Source organism: Oncorhynchus tshawytscha, linkage group LG06 (assembly GCF_018296145.1).
Source record: "Oncorhynchus tshawytscha isolate Ot180627B linkage group LG06, Otsh_v2.0, whole genome shotgun sequence".
Lineage (NCBI taxonomy): Eukaryota > Metazoa > Chordata > Actinopteri > Salmoniformes > Salmonidae > Oncorhynchus > Oncorhynchus tshawytscha.
The window spans coordinates 54,850,079-54,864,243 of NC_056434.1; the positions used below are offsets into that span (position 1 = coordinate 54,850,079).

At 41.9% G+C, this 14,165-nt stretch overlaps 1 protein-coding gene across 3 annotated transcripts in view; it reads right to left on the reverse strand.

Moving 5' to 3' along the window:
• LOC112252685 (membrane-associated guanylate kinase, WW and PDZ domain-containing protein 2) overlaps positions 1 to 14,165 on the reverse strand; it is a 233,779-nt gene that overhangs the window by 79,655 nt on the left and 139,959 nt on the right. For all 3 annotated transcript variants that reach the window (XM_024424141.2, XM_024424140.2, XM_024424142.2), the window contains exon 6: positions 9,653 to 9,732. In XM_024424141.2, the coding sequence (XP_024279909.1) occupies positions 9,653 to 9,732 (80 nt within the window). The remainder of the gene's footprint in view (positions 1 to 9,652; positions 9,733 to 14,165) is intronic.

Genomic DNA, 14,165 nt, shown 5'->3' on the forward strand with positions numbered 1-14,165 from the left:
AACCAGGTCCTGCAACCTGGTTCAGTCAATTTGTCAGTCAATTTACCAGGGTAGTTACAAACAGCACAGGAATGAAATCATCAACATGTATTGATCGCATCTTTACTAATGCTACAGAAATTTGCTTGAAAGCAGTATCCAGATCCATCGAGGTGTAATGATCACAATATAGTCGTCATATCTAAAAAAAATAAAACATGTAAAAAAGTTCAAAAGGATGGGCCTAATATAGTGTATAAGAGGACATACAATAAATGGTGTAATGATTCCAATGTTGATGGAAATAATATTTGTTGGTCCATGGTGTGTAATGAAGAGCAAACAGATGCTGTACTTGACACATTTATGAAATTGCTTATTCCAGTTACTAATAAGCATGCACCCATTAAGAAAATGACTGTAAAAACTTAAATCCCAGTGGATTGAAGAGGAATTGATAAATTGTATGGTTGAGAGGGATGAGACAAAAGGAATGGCAGCGCAATTGATTTGTGAACGTATTGCAAATTGAGAAATCATGTGACTAAACAACACTATAAAACATAGATAAATTACATTTAAAAAATTATAGTATAAAGCTTTGGAGCACCTTAAATACAAATTTGGGGAAAAAGGCAAACTCCGCTCCATCATTCATTGAATCAGATGGTTCATTCATCACAAAACCAACTGATATTGCCAAACACGCTAACACTATACATTCAAGTCTATCTAACTAAATTATGAAAGACAAGCATTTTTTTTTATTCCGTAAAGTTAATGTGGAAGAGGTGAAAAAATTATTCTTGTCTATCAACAATGACAAGCCACTGGGTCTGACAACTTGGATGGAAAATGACTGAGGAAAATAGCAGACGATATTGCCACAGAAAGTGTGTGCCCCCAGGATTGGAGGGAAGCAAAAGTAACTCCCATTCTTAACGATTACAACCATATCCATAACATGATGTTTGACAATATGGAGAGGGGTACAAGGTAACATTTTGTATTGGATTTGCCCCAAACATAACACATAATTGCTTTGCCAATTTTTTTGCAGTATTACTCTGGTGCCTTTTTGCAAACAGGATGCAAACAGGATGCATTTTTATTCTGTACAGGCTTCCTTCTTTTCACTCTGTCAGGTTATTATTGTGGAGTACTACAATCTTGTTGATCCGTTCTCAGTTTTCTCCTATCACAGCCATTCACTAGAGTTAATTGAAGCACCGGTGTGTCAATCTACAGTACCAGTCAAAAGTTGGCATACCTACTCATTCAAGGGTTTTTCTTTATTTTTACTCTTTTCTACATTGTAGAATATTAGTGAAGACATTTGAGATTCTTCAAGGTAGCCACCCTTTGCCTTGATTTCAGCTTTGCACACTCTTGGTATTCTCTCAACCAGCTTCAGGAGGTAGTCACCTGGAATGCATTTCAATTAATAGGTGTGCCTTGTTCAAAGTTAATTTGTGGAATTTCTTTCCTTCTTAATGCATTTGAGCCAATCAGTCATGTTGTGACAAGGGGTATACAGAAGATAGCCCTATTTGGTAAAAGACCAAATTCTTATTGTGTGGTAGGCTCGCATCACTGAGCAGCTTGTGGCTGGGTTTCCCTTTGTAGTCCGTAATAGTTTTCAAGCCCTGCCACATCCGACAAGCATCAGAGCCGGTGTAGTAGGATTCCATCTTAATGGTTCATTTGAGGGCGTAGTGGAATTTCTTATAAGCGTCTGGGTTAGTGTCCCACTCTTTGAAAGTGGCAGCTCTAGCCTTTAGCTCGATGCGGATGTTGCCTGTAATCCATGGATTCTGGTTGGGTTACGTACGTACAGTTAATGTGGGGACTACGTCCTCGATGCACTTATTGATGAAGCCAGTGACTGAGGTGGTATAGTCCTCAATGCCATTGAATGAATCCTGGAACATATTCCAGTCTGTGCTAGCAAAACAGTCCTGTAGTTTAGCATCTGCTTCATCTGAACACTGGTGCTTCCCGCTTAAATGTTTGCTTGTAAGCAGGAATCAGGAGGATAGAATTATGGACAGATTTGCCAAATGGTGGGCAAGGGAGAGCTTTGTACGCATCTCTGTGTGTGGAGTAAAGGTGCTCTGGATGAGCGCTTTCCCGTTTGCTTATGGCAGTATTACAACTCATTGAATGTGGTTTTAGTGCCAGCAACAGCCTTTAGAAGTATGTAGACGAAAAATACAGATGAAAACCCTCTAGGTAGATAGTGTAGTCTACAGCTTATCATGAGATACTCTACCTCAGGTGAGCAAACCTCGAGACTTCCTTAGATATTGTGCACCAGCTGGTGTTTACATAAATGCATAGGCCCCCGCCCCGTGTCTTACCAGAGGCTGCTGTTCTGTCCTGCCGATAGAGCGTATGCTGTATGTTATTAATGTCGTCTTTCAGCCGCGACTCTGTGAAACGTAAGATATTACAGTTTTTAATGTCCCATTGGTAGGATAAACGCGCTTTCAGTTTGTCCCATATACCGATTGCAAGTTAGCCAGCAGGACAGAGGGCAAGGGCAAATTAGCCACTTGTCACCTGACACTCACAAGGCATTTGGACTTTTGGACTTTCCCAAAACCTGTGTAAGGACTGAATTATTTTATAATTCTAAGTTTGCTGTTGTGTTGAATTAGTTCTGATCTCTTTCTGAGGGATCTCCATTTCCTTCTCCAGTGAATAACGAGGATCTGGGCCTGGTCGGGTGTCTGTACTATATACCTCCCATCTGACTCATTGTAGAATAACTATTTGTCCAGTTTGAGATGAGCAATCGCAGTTCTGATGTCCAGAAGCTCTATTCTGTAATAATAGACGGTAGCAGCAACATTATGTACAAAACAAGTTACGAACAACACGAAAAAACAAACAAAATAGCATGGTTGGTGAGCATGAGCCGATAAGACGGCAGCCTTCCCCTCTGGAGCCATCATAGGGAGCAATACCTGTTATTGACAAATATACACATTCCCCCGCCCCTCGTCTTGCCAGACGTAGCTTCTCTGGTCTGCTGATGAATGGAAAATTCCGCCAGCTCTATATTATCCGTGTCCTTGTTCAGCCACGACTCGGTGAAACATAAGATATTACAGCATTTAATGTCCTGTTGGTAGGATAGTCTTGATCGCATGTCATCCATTTTGTTTTTCCAATGATTGCACGTTGGCCAATAGAACAGATGGTAGTGGAGATTTACCCACTCGCCTACAAATTCTCAGAAGGAAGCCTAACCTCCGCCCCCTTTTTCTCTGTCTTTTCTTCACATAAATTACAGGATTTGGGCCCGTTCCAGAGAAAGCAGTATATCCTTCGCGCCGGACGAGTTAAAGAATACATCTTTGTCCAGTTCGATGTGAGTAATCGCTGTTCTGATGTTCAGAAGTTATTTTCGGTCATAGGAGACGGTAGCAGCATCATTAGGTACAAAATAAGCAAGTAAAATATGTTACAAGAATCACACAAAAACGAACAAAATAGAACAGCAGCCATCCCCTCTGGCGCCATTCTCTCAAAGACTGTGTGCTAGATCTGTGGTGACAAGCCTTTGAACTATGAGTCAGCTAAAGCATTTACTGTACATACAGCTTGTTCATACACCAACTAAAGTCTATGCACAAATACATCTCATGCACACACACTCTCACCCATCACATCTCACTCAAAACACAGCAGGAGAGCGAGCGACTGACAAAGGGAGACTGAAGGACAAAGACAATGAAAAGAAGGGGGGAAAGGAAGGAAGATAAAAGGGATGAGAAAACAGAGATGGGGTGAGGAAAAGCAGATGAAAGTAAACATGCATGTTGTTCTGCCTACGTTTTTGAAACTGACGCTCCAGGAAATCCCAGAATCCTTCAGTCAGACTGGCAGCAAACAACAACAACATTGGGGCTTTGTACCAATACTACAAAGAGGATTTTCTTCCTATATCCTAAACCTTTTCCAATAGGTCCTATTCCCTTCCTTCCCTATGTCCTATTTCCTTCATTTTCTAAGTCTTTAATAAACCCTCCCCTTTTTTTACAATGTCCTAATCTCTTTCCTTTCTTTTCAAATCAAAACAGCATATTGGTTCCGATACACAGATGTTATCTCAGGTGCAACAAAATGCTTGTATTTCTAGCTTCAACAGTGCAGTAACATCTAGGAATATACACATATACAGGGCGGCAGGGCCTAGTGGTTAGAGCGTTGGACTAGTAACCCGAAGGTTGCAAGTTCAAATCCCCGAGCTGACAAGGTACAAATCTGTCGTTCTGCCCATGAACAGGCAGTTAACCCACTGTTCCTAGGCCGTCATTGAAAATAAGAATTTGTTCTTAACTGATTTGCCTAGTCAAATAAAAAAAATACTGTAGAGTGCCTTTGGAAAGTATTCAGACCCCTGGACATTTTTTCACATTCTGTTGCGTAAAATCCTCAGCAATCTACACACATTACCCCATAATGACTATGCGAAAACAGTTAGCATTTTTGGCAAATTAACAAAATAAAACAGAAATACCTTGTAAGTAATCAGACCCTTTGCGAATAGACTTGAAATTGAGCTCAGGTGCATCCTGCTTCAATTCATCATCCTTGAGATGTTTCTACAACTTGATTGGAGTCCACCTGTGGTAAATTCAATTAATTGGACATAATTTGGAAAGGCACACAACTGTCTTTACAAGGTCCCACGGTTTACAGTGCATGTCAGAGCAAAAACCAAGTCATGAGGTCAAAGGAATTGTCCGTAGAGCTCCGAGACAGGATTGTGTCGAGGCACAGATCTGGGGAAGGGTACCAAAACATTTCTTCAGCATTGAAGATCCAAGAACATAGTGGCCTCCATCATTCTTCAATGGAAGAAGTTTGGAACCACAAATATTCTTCCTAGAGCTGCCCCCGGCCAAACTGAGCAATAGGGGGAGAAGGGTCTTGGTCAGGGAGGGGACGACAAATGCCAAGCATCACGTCTAGAGGAAACATAGCACCATCCCTAAAGTGAAGCACGGTGGTAGCAGCATCATACTGTGGAGATGTTTTTCAGCGGCAGGGACTGGGAAACTAGTCCGGATTGCGACAAAAAGAGCAAAGTACAGAAAGATCCTTGATGAAACCCTGCTTAGGACCTCATTAGGAGGCAAAGTTTCACCTTAAAACAGGACAACGGCCTTAAGCACACAGCCAAGACAATGCAGACGTGGTCGGGACAAATCTCTGAATATCCTTGAGTGGCCCAGCCAGAGCCCGGACTTGAACCTGATCGAACAGAGAGACACCTGAAAATACCTTTGCAGCAACACTCCCCATCCAACCTGACAGTGCTTGAGAGGATCTGCAGAAAAGAATGGGAGAAACTCTCCAAATACAGGTGTGCCAAGCTTGTCGTGTCATACCCAAGAAGACTCAAGGCTGAAATCGGTGCAAAAGCTTCTTCAGCAAAGTACTGAGTAAAGGGTCTGAATACTTATGTAAATGTGATATTGCTGGTTTCCATTTTTTTTTAAATGAGCAAACATTTCTAAAAACCTGTTTTTGCTTTGTCATTATGGTTTGTCAAATGTGTAGATTTGCTGAGGGGAAAAACAATTTAATACATTTTAGAATAAGGCAGTAACCTAACAAAATGTGGAAAAAGTCAAGGGGACTGCATACTTTTCAAATGCACTGTATATAACATATTCTAGTCAAGGCCTATACTATTTAACTATTGCTGTACATATACTGTTCTTCAGATATGACACTATATCCATATACTGTCCATATTGTCTGTACATTCATCACTCATATTTCTATGTTTCTTTTACTGTTTAGATTTTTGTGTATTGTTAGATATTACTGCACTGTTGGAGCTAGGCTCACAAGCATTTCACTACACCCGCAATAACATCTGCTAAATCTGTGTATGTGACCAATACAATTTTATTTTATTTGACCTGTTTCAAGTTCACATTACTCCATGTCTCTCCCGACTTCGCATCGTAGTAGCAGCGTGTGGTGTAGCTAGCTAGCCCCCTGGTAATTCCATTTAACTTTGTCCAGTCGAAACAAGATGTCGTTAGGGAAGGGGGAGAAAAAGCAGCATAAGCCTAGCAAAGCTTTCCCTGCCAATTGCGGGCATTACATCCAGTTTGATTCATATTGGCTCTGTGCTACTTGCCTCAGCGTAGACCACACTTTGCGGCTCTTGTTGACCCCACTAGCTATGTGCATTACGCTAAACTGGGCCCCGGTGTCATTAATCGTAAAGTATGTAGAAAGCATTGCTCAGGCCTCGCTCTTGCTCAAAGATGACTCCGTTGAGAACAAAGTCACAGAGCAGGGAAGAGACTATACAGTCTTCCATTCTTCTTCCATGCTCTTGACAAATTCAGAGGTCTCCTATCTTTCCCAGGGGCTGGACCTTGCTGATTAATTTGAAAGTGATAAAGGTAATTTCATATCCATCCGACAACGTGTACCAGCCTTCCCAGACTGTATGTCATTGATGGAGTCTTCCTGGGCAGAGCCACTTTCTCTGGTGACTGGCTACCCCCACTTGGATATTTATGGCATATAGTCGTTGGGAGCTCCTCTGACCTTGAAAACCAGAGTCTCCTCAGGAGATCTACGTCAGGTCACACGAGCCCCCCACCTGAAGACTCATAAGTTGCTGTTGGGGTGGGTCAACACCATTGTTTCCCCCAGTTCAGCTCTCTAATAAATAGTTCCTATCATATCCAGGCCCACGGGCCGAGGGTGATGGTTCAGAATGTTCCCACTCAAAACACAATTACCTCTCGAGGGCTACTTGGTCCAGCCAACAGGTTACTCGACCCTTACCAGGGACAGGTTGCCCACATGCTCAGTTGCCCATGTGGGGCGGCCGCCACAGGGTTCCCCTTTTCTCCTCAGGAAGCAGGTGAGTTTCCCTTGCTCCTCACAGGGAGAAATGGCATACATGTGCAGTCTAGGTAAAATGCACCGTAGGTCAGGTTGTAGAGACTACCTGGGAATAGTGCAGTCCACTGCACAGTGGTATGCGCGCTGAGCCCTCAGACACAAGATACAGTCTCTGTTGGTGAAGGGAGCCACACGTGTGGTGCCGAGGGAGGAAGCTCACGAGGTCTTCTTCAGCCACTACTTCTTGGCCCCCAAAAGGAATGCTTATTTCCACATCAGTTTATCCTGCACACAGGAGATATGAGGTTCGCCTCCATTCGGTCTGTTCCTAGCCCCACGGACATACACAACGTGTGCTAAATCCTCCCTAGCCCTGTCTACGGGGGAGAGGCTATGGGAGAGAGGCTTAAGAGTCCTGACGTAAATAGACGACGATTGATCTGCGCATACACTCAGGCTCAGTCAGCGGAACACACAGTCCAGCAATTGTCGCATCTGCTCGCTCTAGTCTTCAGAATAAATTGTGCCATAAGTTTGCTCTTACCAACCCATCAGCAAATCTATGGATTGTCTCTAGTCTTTGTAACCTGTCGAGTAGCCCTCACCGTGGATTGAGTGACGGCTTTCTCCACTGACTCTCAGTGTGACTTACTGGATGTTTGTCTGAGGCGTCTTGGGCTCATGGCCTCCATGATTGTGGTAGTCCCTCTTGGCCTCCTCCTCATGAGAGACTTCCAGCATTGGGTGACCTCACTCTGCTTAAATCCGTCTCTCTGCCTGCACTACTGCCAAGGAAGAGTGCATTCCCGGCAAATTCACTGTCTGGCGAGAGACATCTTGTTATGGAGGGAGCAGGGAACATCTGTTGTTTCTCAGAGCAACATATGTGTCAGGCAGACTAAACTCAGGAGTTTATCCTGCACACAGGAGATATGAGGTTCACCTCCTAGGGCATAGCCTACGGATATATCACCTTACAATTTGGTCTGTCCATGGCAGGTATTCACGAAGTGTGCCGAAGCGGCCCTAGCCCCCGTATGGGGGAGAGGCTAAAGATTTCTGATGTACAACGACGACTGGTTGATCTATGCGGACACTCGGCCTCCAGCAGCAGAGCAAATAGCGCAGCTGTTGTCGCACCTGCTCACTCTAGGCTTAAGGATATATTGTCCCAAAGGTTGGCTTCTTGGGCTGATGGCCTCCATTATTTTTGTTGTAGTCCCGCTTGGCCCGCTGATTTCCGGCGTTGGGTGAACTCACTCCACTTAGCTGTCCACCGGCACAGACGCATGCGTCTCTCTGCAAAGTGTCTTGAGCACATAACTCAAGTCCTGCATTCACTCATTTAAATCACTCTCAAACACTTCAGTGTTGGAGAGATCCATTCCTCTTGATGCAGGGCTGCCCTACTGGAAGTCCTCATGTGCAAAGTCGTGATGATGGATGCGTGGCAGTCCCACTTGATCTCCTCCTCATGAGACTTCCAGAATTGGGTGGCATTGTGCTGTGTGACCATTTTAGAGTGGCCTTTTACTGTGCACCTGTGTAATGATCAAACTTTTTAAATCAGCTTATTGATATGGCACACTTGTCAAGTGTATGGATCATCTTGGCTCATTAAAAAAAGTGCTCATTAACAGGGATGTAAACTAATTTGTATATCAAATTTGAGAGAAATAAGCTTTTGTGAGTATGGAAAATGTGTGGGATCTTTTATTTCAGCTCATGAAACATGGGATCAACACTTTACATGTTGCATTTATATTTTGGTTCAGTGCATTTCCATGCAAAAAGCCAATACCTTAAAAAGGATATATAATCCACAATAAAAAGTGACATTGGTTGGAAGGAACCGCATGATAATGGATCCTTATCTTTCTTTTTAAGAAGGGTGATTGTAGCCAAACATGGTGATTGGGTAAGTTACATTTTCTCTAGAGCTGCTGTGAGCATAAGTAACATAGGCTTCAGTAATTTGGGATGAAAGTGTATGTAGAATTCCACTGGGAATCCATCATTACCAGGTGATTTACCATTTTGTAAACGTAATGGCCTCCACCAGCTCACCTAGGGAAATGTTTCTATCCATATACATTTTCTCCGGTTCACTTATAATAGGTAAATGTACCTTATTTAGGAAATATCTTTCTTTGAACTTTTGTTTTCAGGTTGATATAGTTTGTGATAAAATGTTTTAAAGACTTGAGTTAATTTCAGAAGAATCTATTCTCATGCTACCATCTTGGGTTTTAATGCAAATCTGCCATTTTCAACCCATGTACTGGTTGTGAGTATAAAGGGCTACAGCTTAAAATACAGAAGAAAATATTGTTATGTCACATGATCGCACAAAACACAGGGCCCTCCCTATGTCTTATTGCCCTTTCCTTCATTTCCCTTGACCTTTCTGCTGTAGAAGGACATGTGCTGAGTGGATAGGTGGAGGCAATATGGCAGCAATTCCCTCCTATGCAATATGATTATTAACTATGCAGTTTTATTTCAGGTATCAAGACAATTGCCCACGTATTACTCCAAAGGTGGGCTGTGAGTGAGCATAAAAAGAAAGGGAGAAAGAAGGACATGAGCAGAAACAGATCAAGTGAGAAAAAGAGCAAGCAAGAGAGATAGGGGATGGGGGATACAGAGAGCAGGGTTTGTGCTAACACTCCACAGAGCAATTATAATTCCCATCACACACAGGTCCTTTACTGGAGAGAGAGGAAGAGAAGAGAGAAACCTTATGCATACATGTGCATTTGTACATAAAAACACAAACACTCACCGTCCTCTTTGCACTCCTCAGGTGGTTTGGCCTTCTTTGCCAGCCGAGGATCCAGCCATGACGTGGTTTTAGTGTTGTGACTGGAGAGGAGAGAAAGAAAGAGAGAGACTTGACTTTTTGTCTTACTTTAATGAGCCATCCTAATTTCACTAACCCCCACAGCCTAAAAATGCATCGAATGCCACCACAACCTCCACACAATCATATTTGACAGTACACAACATCCCAGTACAGTACACCTTCCAGCACCACATTACAACCGTACATCCAACCATATTGGGAATTTTCCAGTACATGTGTGCACATTATACATCTTAGAGTAGTAAGAATAACAAGTGCACTCTATATGTGTGTCTAGGTCATTAGGCTAAGAGAAGCCATTACCTAGTCCTGAATCATTAACATAAAGAGGAGTTACTATGTGTGTGACGTAAGGATGAAAATGGTATAAAAGGTGTGCCGAGGCTGGAAAGTCAGTTGGTCCATGGGCCAGCTCGGCTTGTTACTTTGTAGTAAAGTGTATTTGACAATTTCACAATTTCCGGTATCTGAGAAATATGATTGAGTGAATATTTCCACGACATAAATGGTGCGCTTGCCAGGAGTGGCTACAAGGGACCAGTAAATGGTTGGAAACTCTGACTGCAGACGCGTCTTCCTGGATGAATAGCACAAACACTTAAAAGAGAGGTAAGCCAAGTCTTACTTATAGTTCAAGTTTGTGTGGTTCGTTTCGGAGCCTGCCTCAGCAATAGAAACACCAAGTAGGTCTCTCCAAATTTAACAAACTAAAGGATATTAGGAGCATTTGAATTCAAATGCATGCAAAATCATTTCAAAAAAGGAAGAAAAGAAAAAGAAAAAGCTTTAAGGGTTGCAGAAGTGAAAGCAGAATATAAATATTAGTGTGGCCACTGCGGATTGGGAGTTGTGTGTTTCATCTGTTTTGGATGGTTGTTGTTTAGGCCTCTGAGTTTGCACAAACGCAACCCATTCATCTAATTCAATCAGTCCAAGTCAGGTGGGTCAATCAATTCATCCAGCTCAGTCAGTCATTCATCAGGGGTGGTTGTTCAATCTCGTTCAGTCTGCTCTGCTGACTGTTCTGTTCGATCCAGTTTGGAGTGGCAACTGTCATTCTGCATGGTCGAATAGAATTAGACAAAAAGACCTGTGGTTACTGCCTATTTTTTTTTCGAGGAAGTGATCAATAAGGTCAGACAGGCAAAAAGACCTATGGTTGACGACTAATGTGGCAAGGAAGTGAATCAATAAGGACTGCTCAGATAACCACAAGATTTTTGCCTAACACTTGGCTGTGTTGAGGAAGTGAATCAGCGAAGGACTGCTCAGACAGGTAAAAGCCTGTATAATACATATTTTTTTCTGTGTCGAGGAAGTGTATCAGAGAAGAACTGAATTTGCAGGTCGCTTAGGAAAGCAAAAGAGTTGTGTACAAGTGAGTGTGAAAGTTCTCTGCTGTTGGTGGGGAAGGGGGTGCGCACTTCTCCGGACCATTGCTTAAGTGTGACCTGGTAGGGAGGATGCACCAAGTCCCGTACCAAAGGAGGGGAGTGTGAATGGTACATGAATAACCATTGAAGTAATTTAATACTAAAAGTTGTAACAGTCAGGACAAATACAAAATAAATGAACATTATAAAAGAGCAATAAATGTCAAGACGACATCAGCGATGGCCCGTAAAGCCATTAGAAATTGCATAATGTGCTGCAAGGTAGAAAAATATACAGTACAGAGAAACGTAGAAGTAATAACATTTGAAGTAACTATATACTTGGAAAGAGAGAACAATTATAAAAACTTAGAGACAGGGTTAATAACCAATAGACCGAGTACAATAATCAGAGAAAGAAAAATAACGTGGATATCCATAGGAGGGAATAGGGTGTGGTCAAGCCATCCAGGGCTTAACAGACTGTTAGGAAGATTTAGCCCTGGACCAGTAGGGAGAAATCTAAGAACAAGAGAAAGAGACTGGTGAAAAGCATAATAAAACAAAACTAGGGAGCAAAGAATAAATACGAATATCACAGGAAGCTAAAGGAATAAACAGACAAATAAACCCAGAAACAAAAATATCAGTAGCATTAGAACAGATAAGAAAGCTAAATGAAAGATTATGTGGAAATAGGAAGACAAGTGTGAATAATTTTGGTAATATGAGTTATCAATAATAGTGATATTTGAGGCGCAATACTGGAATAAGACATTGAGTCATCCGTATTCTCCAGTAATACATTTTCAGACGCTATAGTATAGGATCTAATACAAGTGCCGTGACCAATGAATTATTATCTGGGGAAGTGGGTAGCGCTACCTTGGAGAATAGTTCATAGAAGGTGTGTATTGTAGAAGGGATAGGTTTGGGAATAATAACTATTGAAATGTCGACAAACTGCCCCATTTCTCCATGTAATATGGAGCTAGAGGATATTAATCAATCTAGAGGATATTAATAAAGCCCTGGAGTCGCTTGAAAGAGGCACACGAGCATGCCACCAATTCGTCTCGAATATGGGGAATTAATAGAGGCATTTAGCTACAAAAAGACTGTACGGGAGTGCCTTGATAGCATTTGCACTTCTACTTTGATGGCAGGTTTGAACCCTGTGTTCAAAACAGTAATTAGGGGGGTAGTGGATGAAATAGAGCAAGATGTTTTGAGAGTGGAATATAACTCCGCTGACTTCGCAGACATGCCATAGGCAAAGTCACTACCTATAGTTTCAATGGCCAAGGTAAACCAAAGAAACATAGCAGAAAAACATCAAAGTGTAGGGAGACAGAGTCCTGTTTTATGCGTTGGGCTATTGGTCATTGGAAAGGGGAATATAGAGTGGGAATGGAACCTGCTGCATTAGAAGGAAATGACGCTATACAAGCGTTTGCATCTTTTTCAAAAGAGCAACAACAAATCCTTTTGAGAGGAGCAGGAGAGGAAATGTCACATATCGGTGTATAGCCTCGGTTCAATCGATAGTGGTTCAGAGATTACAGTTTCTATGTGAAGGAAGACATACGAGATCATGGTGTGTGGTATTGGGGAGAGCAATTCGTGATATTCAACTGTTTTAAGTATAAAAGTATCTGGATTAGGCCATAAACGGAGTTCCAGATAAGCGAGGCCTGTTCATGTGTGTTTTTGACCTATATCCATTATTGATGTTGACACTGTGGGATTTATTTTGGATGGGGTTTATTCAATTCTGTTTAAATTGGGTATGCAGAAGGATGGACTTGTTTGGAAGGTTTTGAAATGGTTTCTGAAGGACAGGCAAAGAAAAGGGAGAGGAAATATTTAATGGTGTTGAATGCCAGGTATCCTGACTTTCTGGTGAGGCCTGATCAATCTCACTAGAAATGATAGAAACAGGTGGGATTTAATTATAAAAATGAATGAGAAATACCCGTTTCTACGCTATTTAACCATTGCTTCATGAGATAAGTTGATTTGTTATTCAAATTTGTTTTTGATATAACATGTTGTTTTAAAATCACGTTGGGAATTATGTGTTCAAAGGGAAAATATCAGATCCCTGGGGTCCTAGTCCTTGGGTAAATATACAAATGTACTTGTTCAGACTGCATAAAGAATATAAAAAATATGTTAATAAGGGATGACAGTTACTCCAAATAGATTGTGACATATGTATTGCTGATTTCATTTTTTGTTTTTAGTTCGATTCAAATTTCACCAGATGGGGATTTATGGAGTGTGGGATTCCAAGAGGGGTTAGGATGCTAACTTCCTGATCTGGTAACTCTCCTGAGAGGTCGCCAGTGAAATAAGGGTGTAAGAACTCATTTTGAAAATGATTTCAGCAGTAACATTATGTTGTTATATAAATCCTCTTAGAACTACCCCTCCCGGATCCGGGGGAATTGTCATCAACTGACACTAATTAGCATAACGCAACGGGCAAAAAATATTACTAGAAAATATTCATATTCATGAAATCACAAGTGAAATATAGTGAAACACAGCTTAGCCTTTTGTTAATCACCCTGTCATCTCAGATTTTGAAATTATGCTTTAAGGCCAAAGCAAGACAAGCATTTGTGTAAGTTTATCGATAGCCTAGCATAGCATTATGTCCAGCTAGCAGTAGGCAATGATGAACTGATGAACTAAGCTGTTGTTCTGATCTGTGCTTTGTTGAGGTTATCATGGAAGGTGACGTCATATCGTGTGTTAGGAATAATCTGACCACAGTGTGTGTGAACCTCAAAACCTTCCCTAACCGGCTGAAGAAAGAGTGACAAAGGCTTGCAATGTGACAGTGACTTTTAACACGTCTATCGGAGTCTGAGCCATAAACCGGGGTGCGGGCGGCAGGAGTACTGAGAGGGCATGTGGAGTGAGCGTGGAGAGAGAGAACGGCTCAGGTGAGAGACTTGTGTACATGGGAGAAATGGATGCATCTATTTGGATATTGAAATCGAGACATTATCAAGGGCCATCAAATGGGACAGGCAAGAGTTACATGTGCC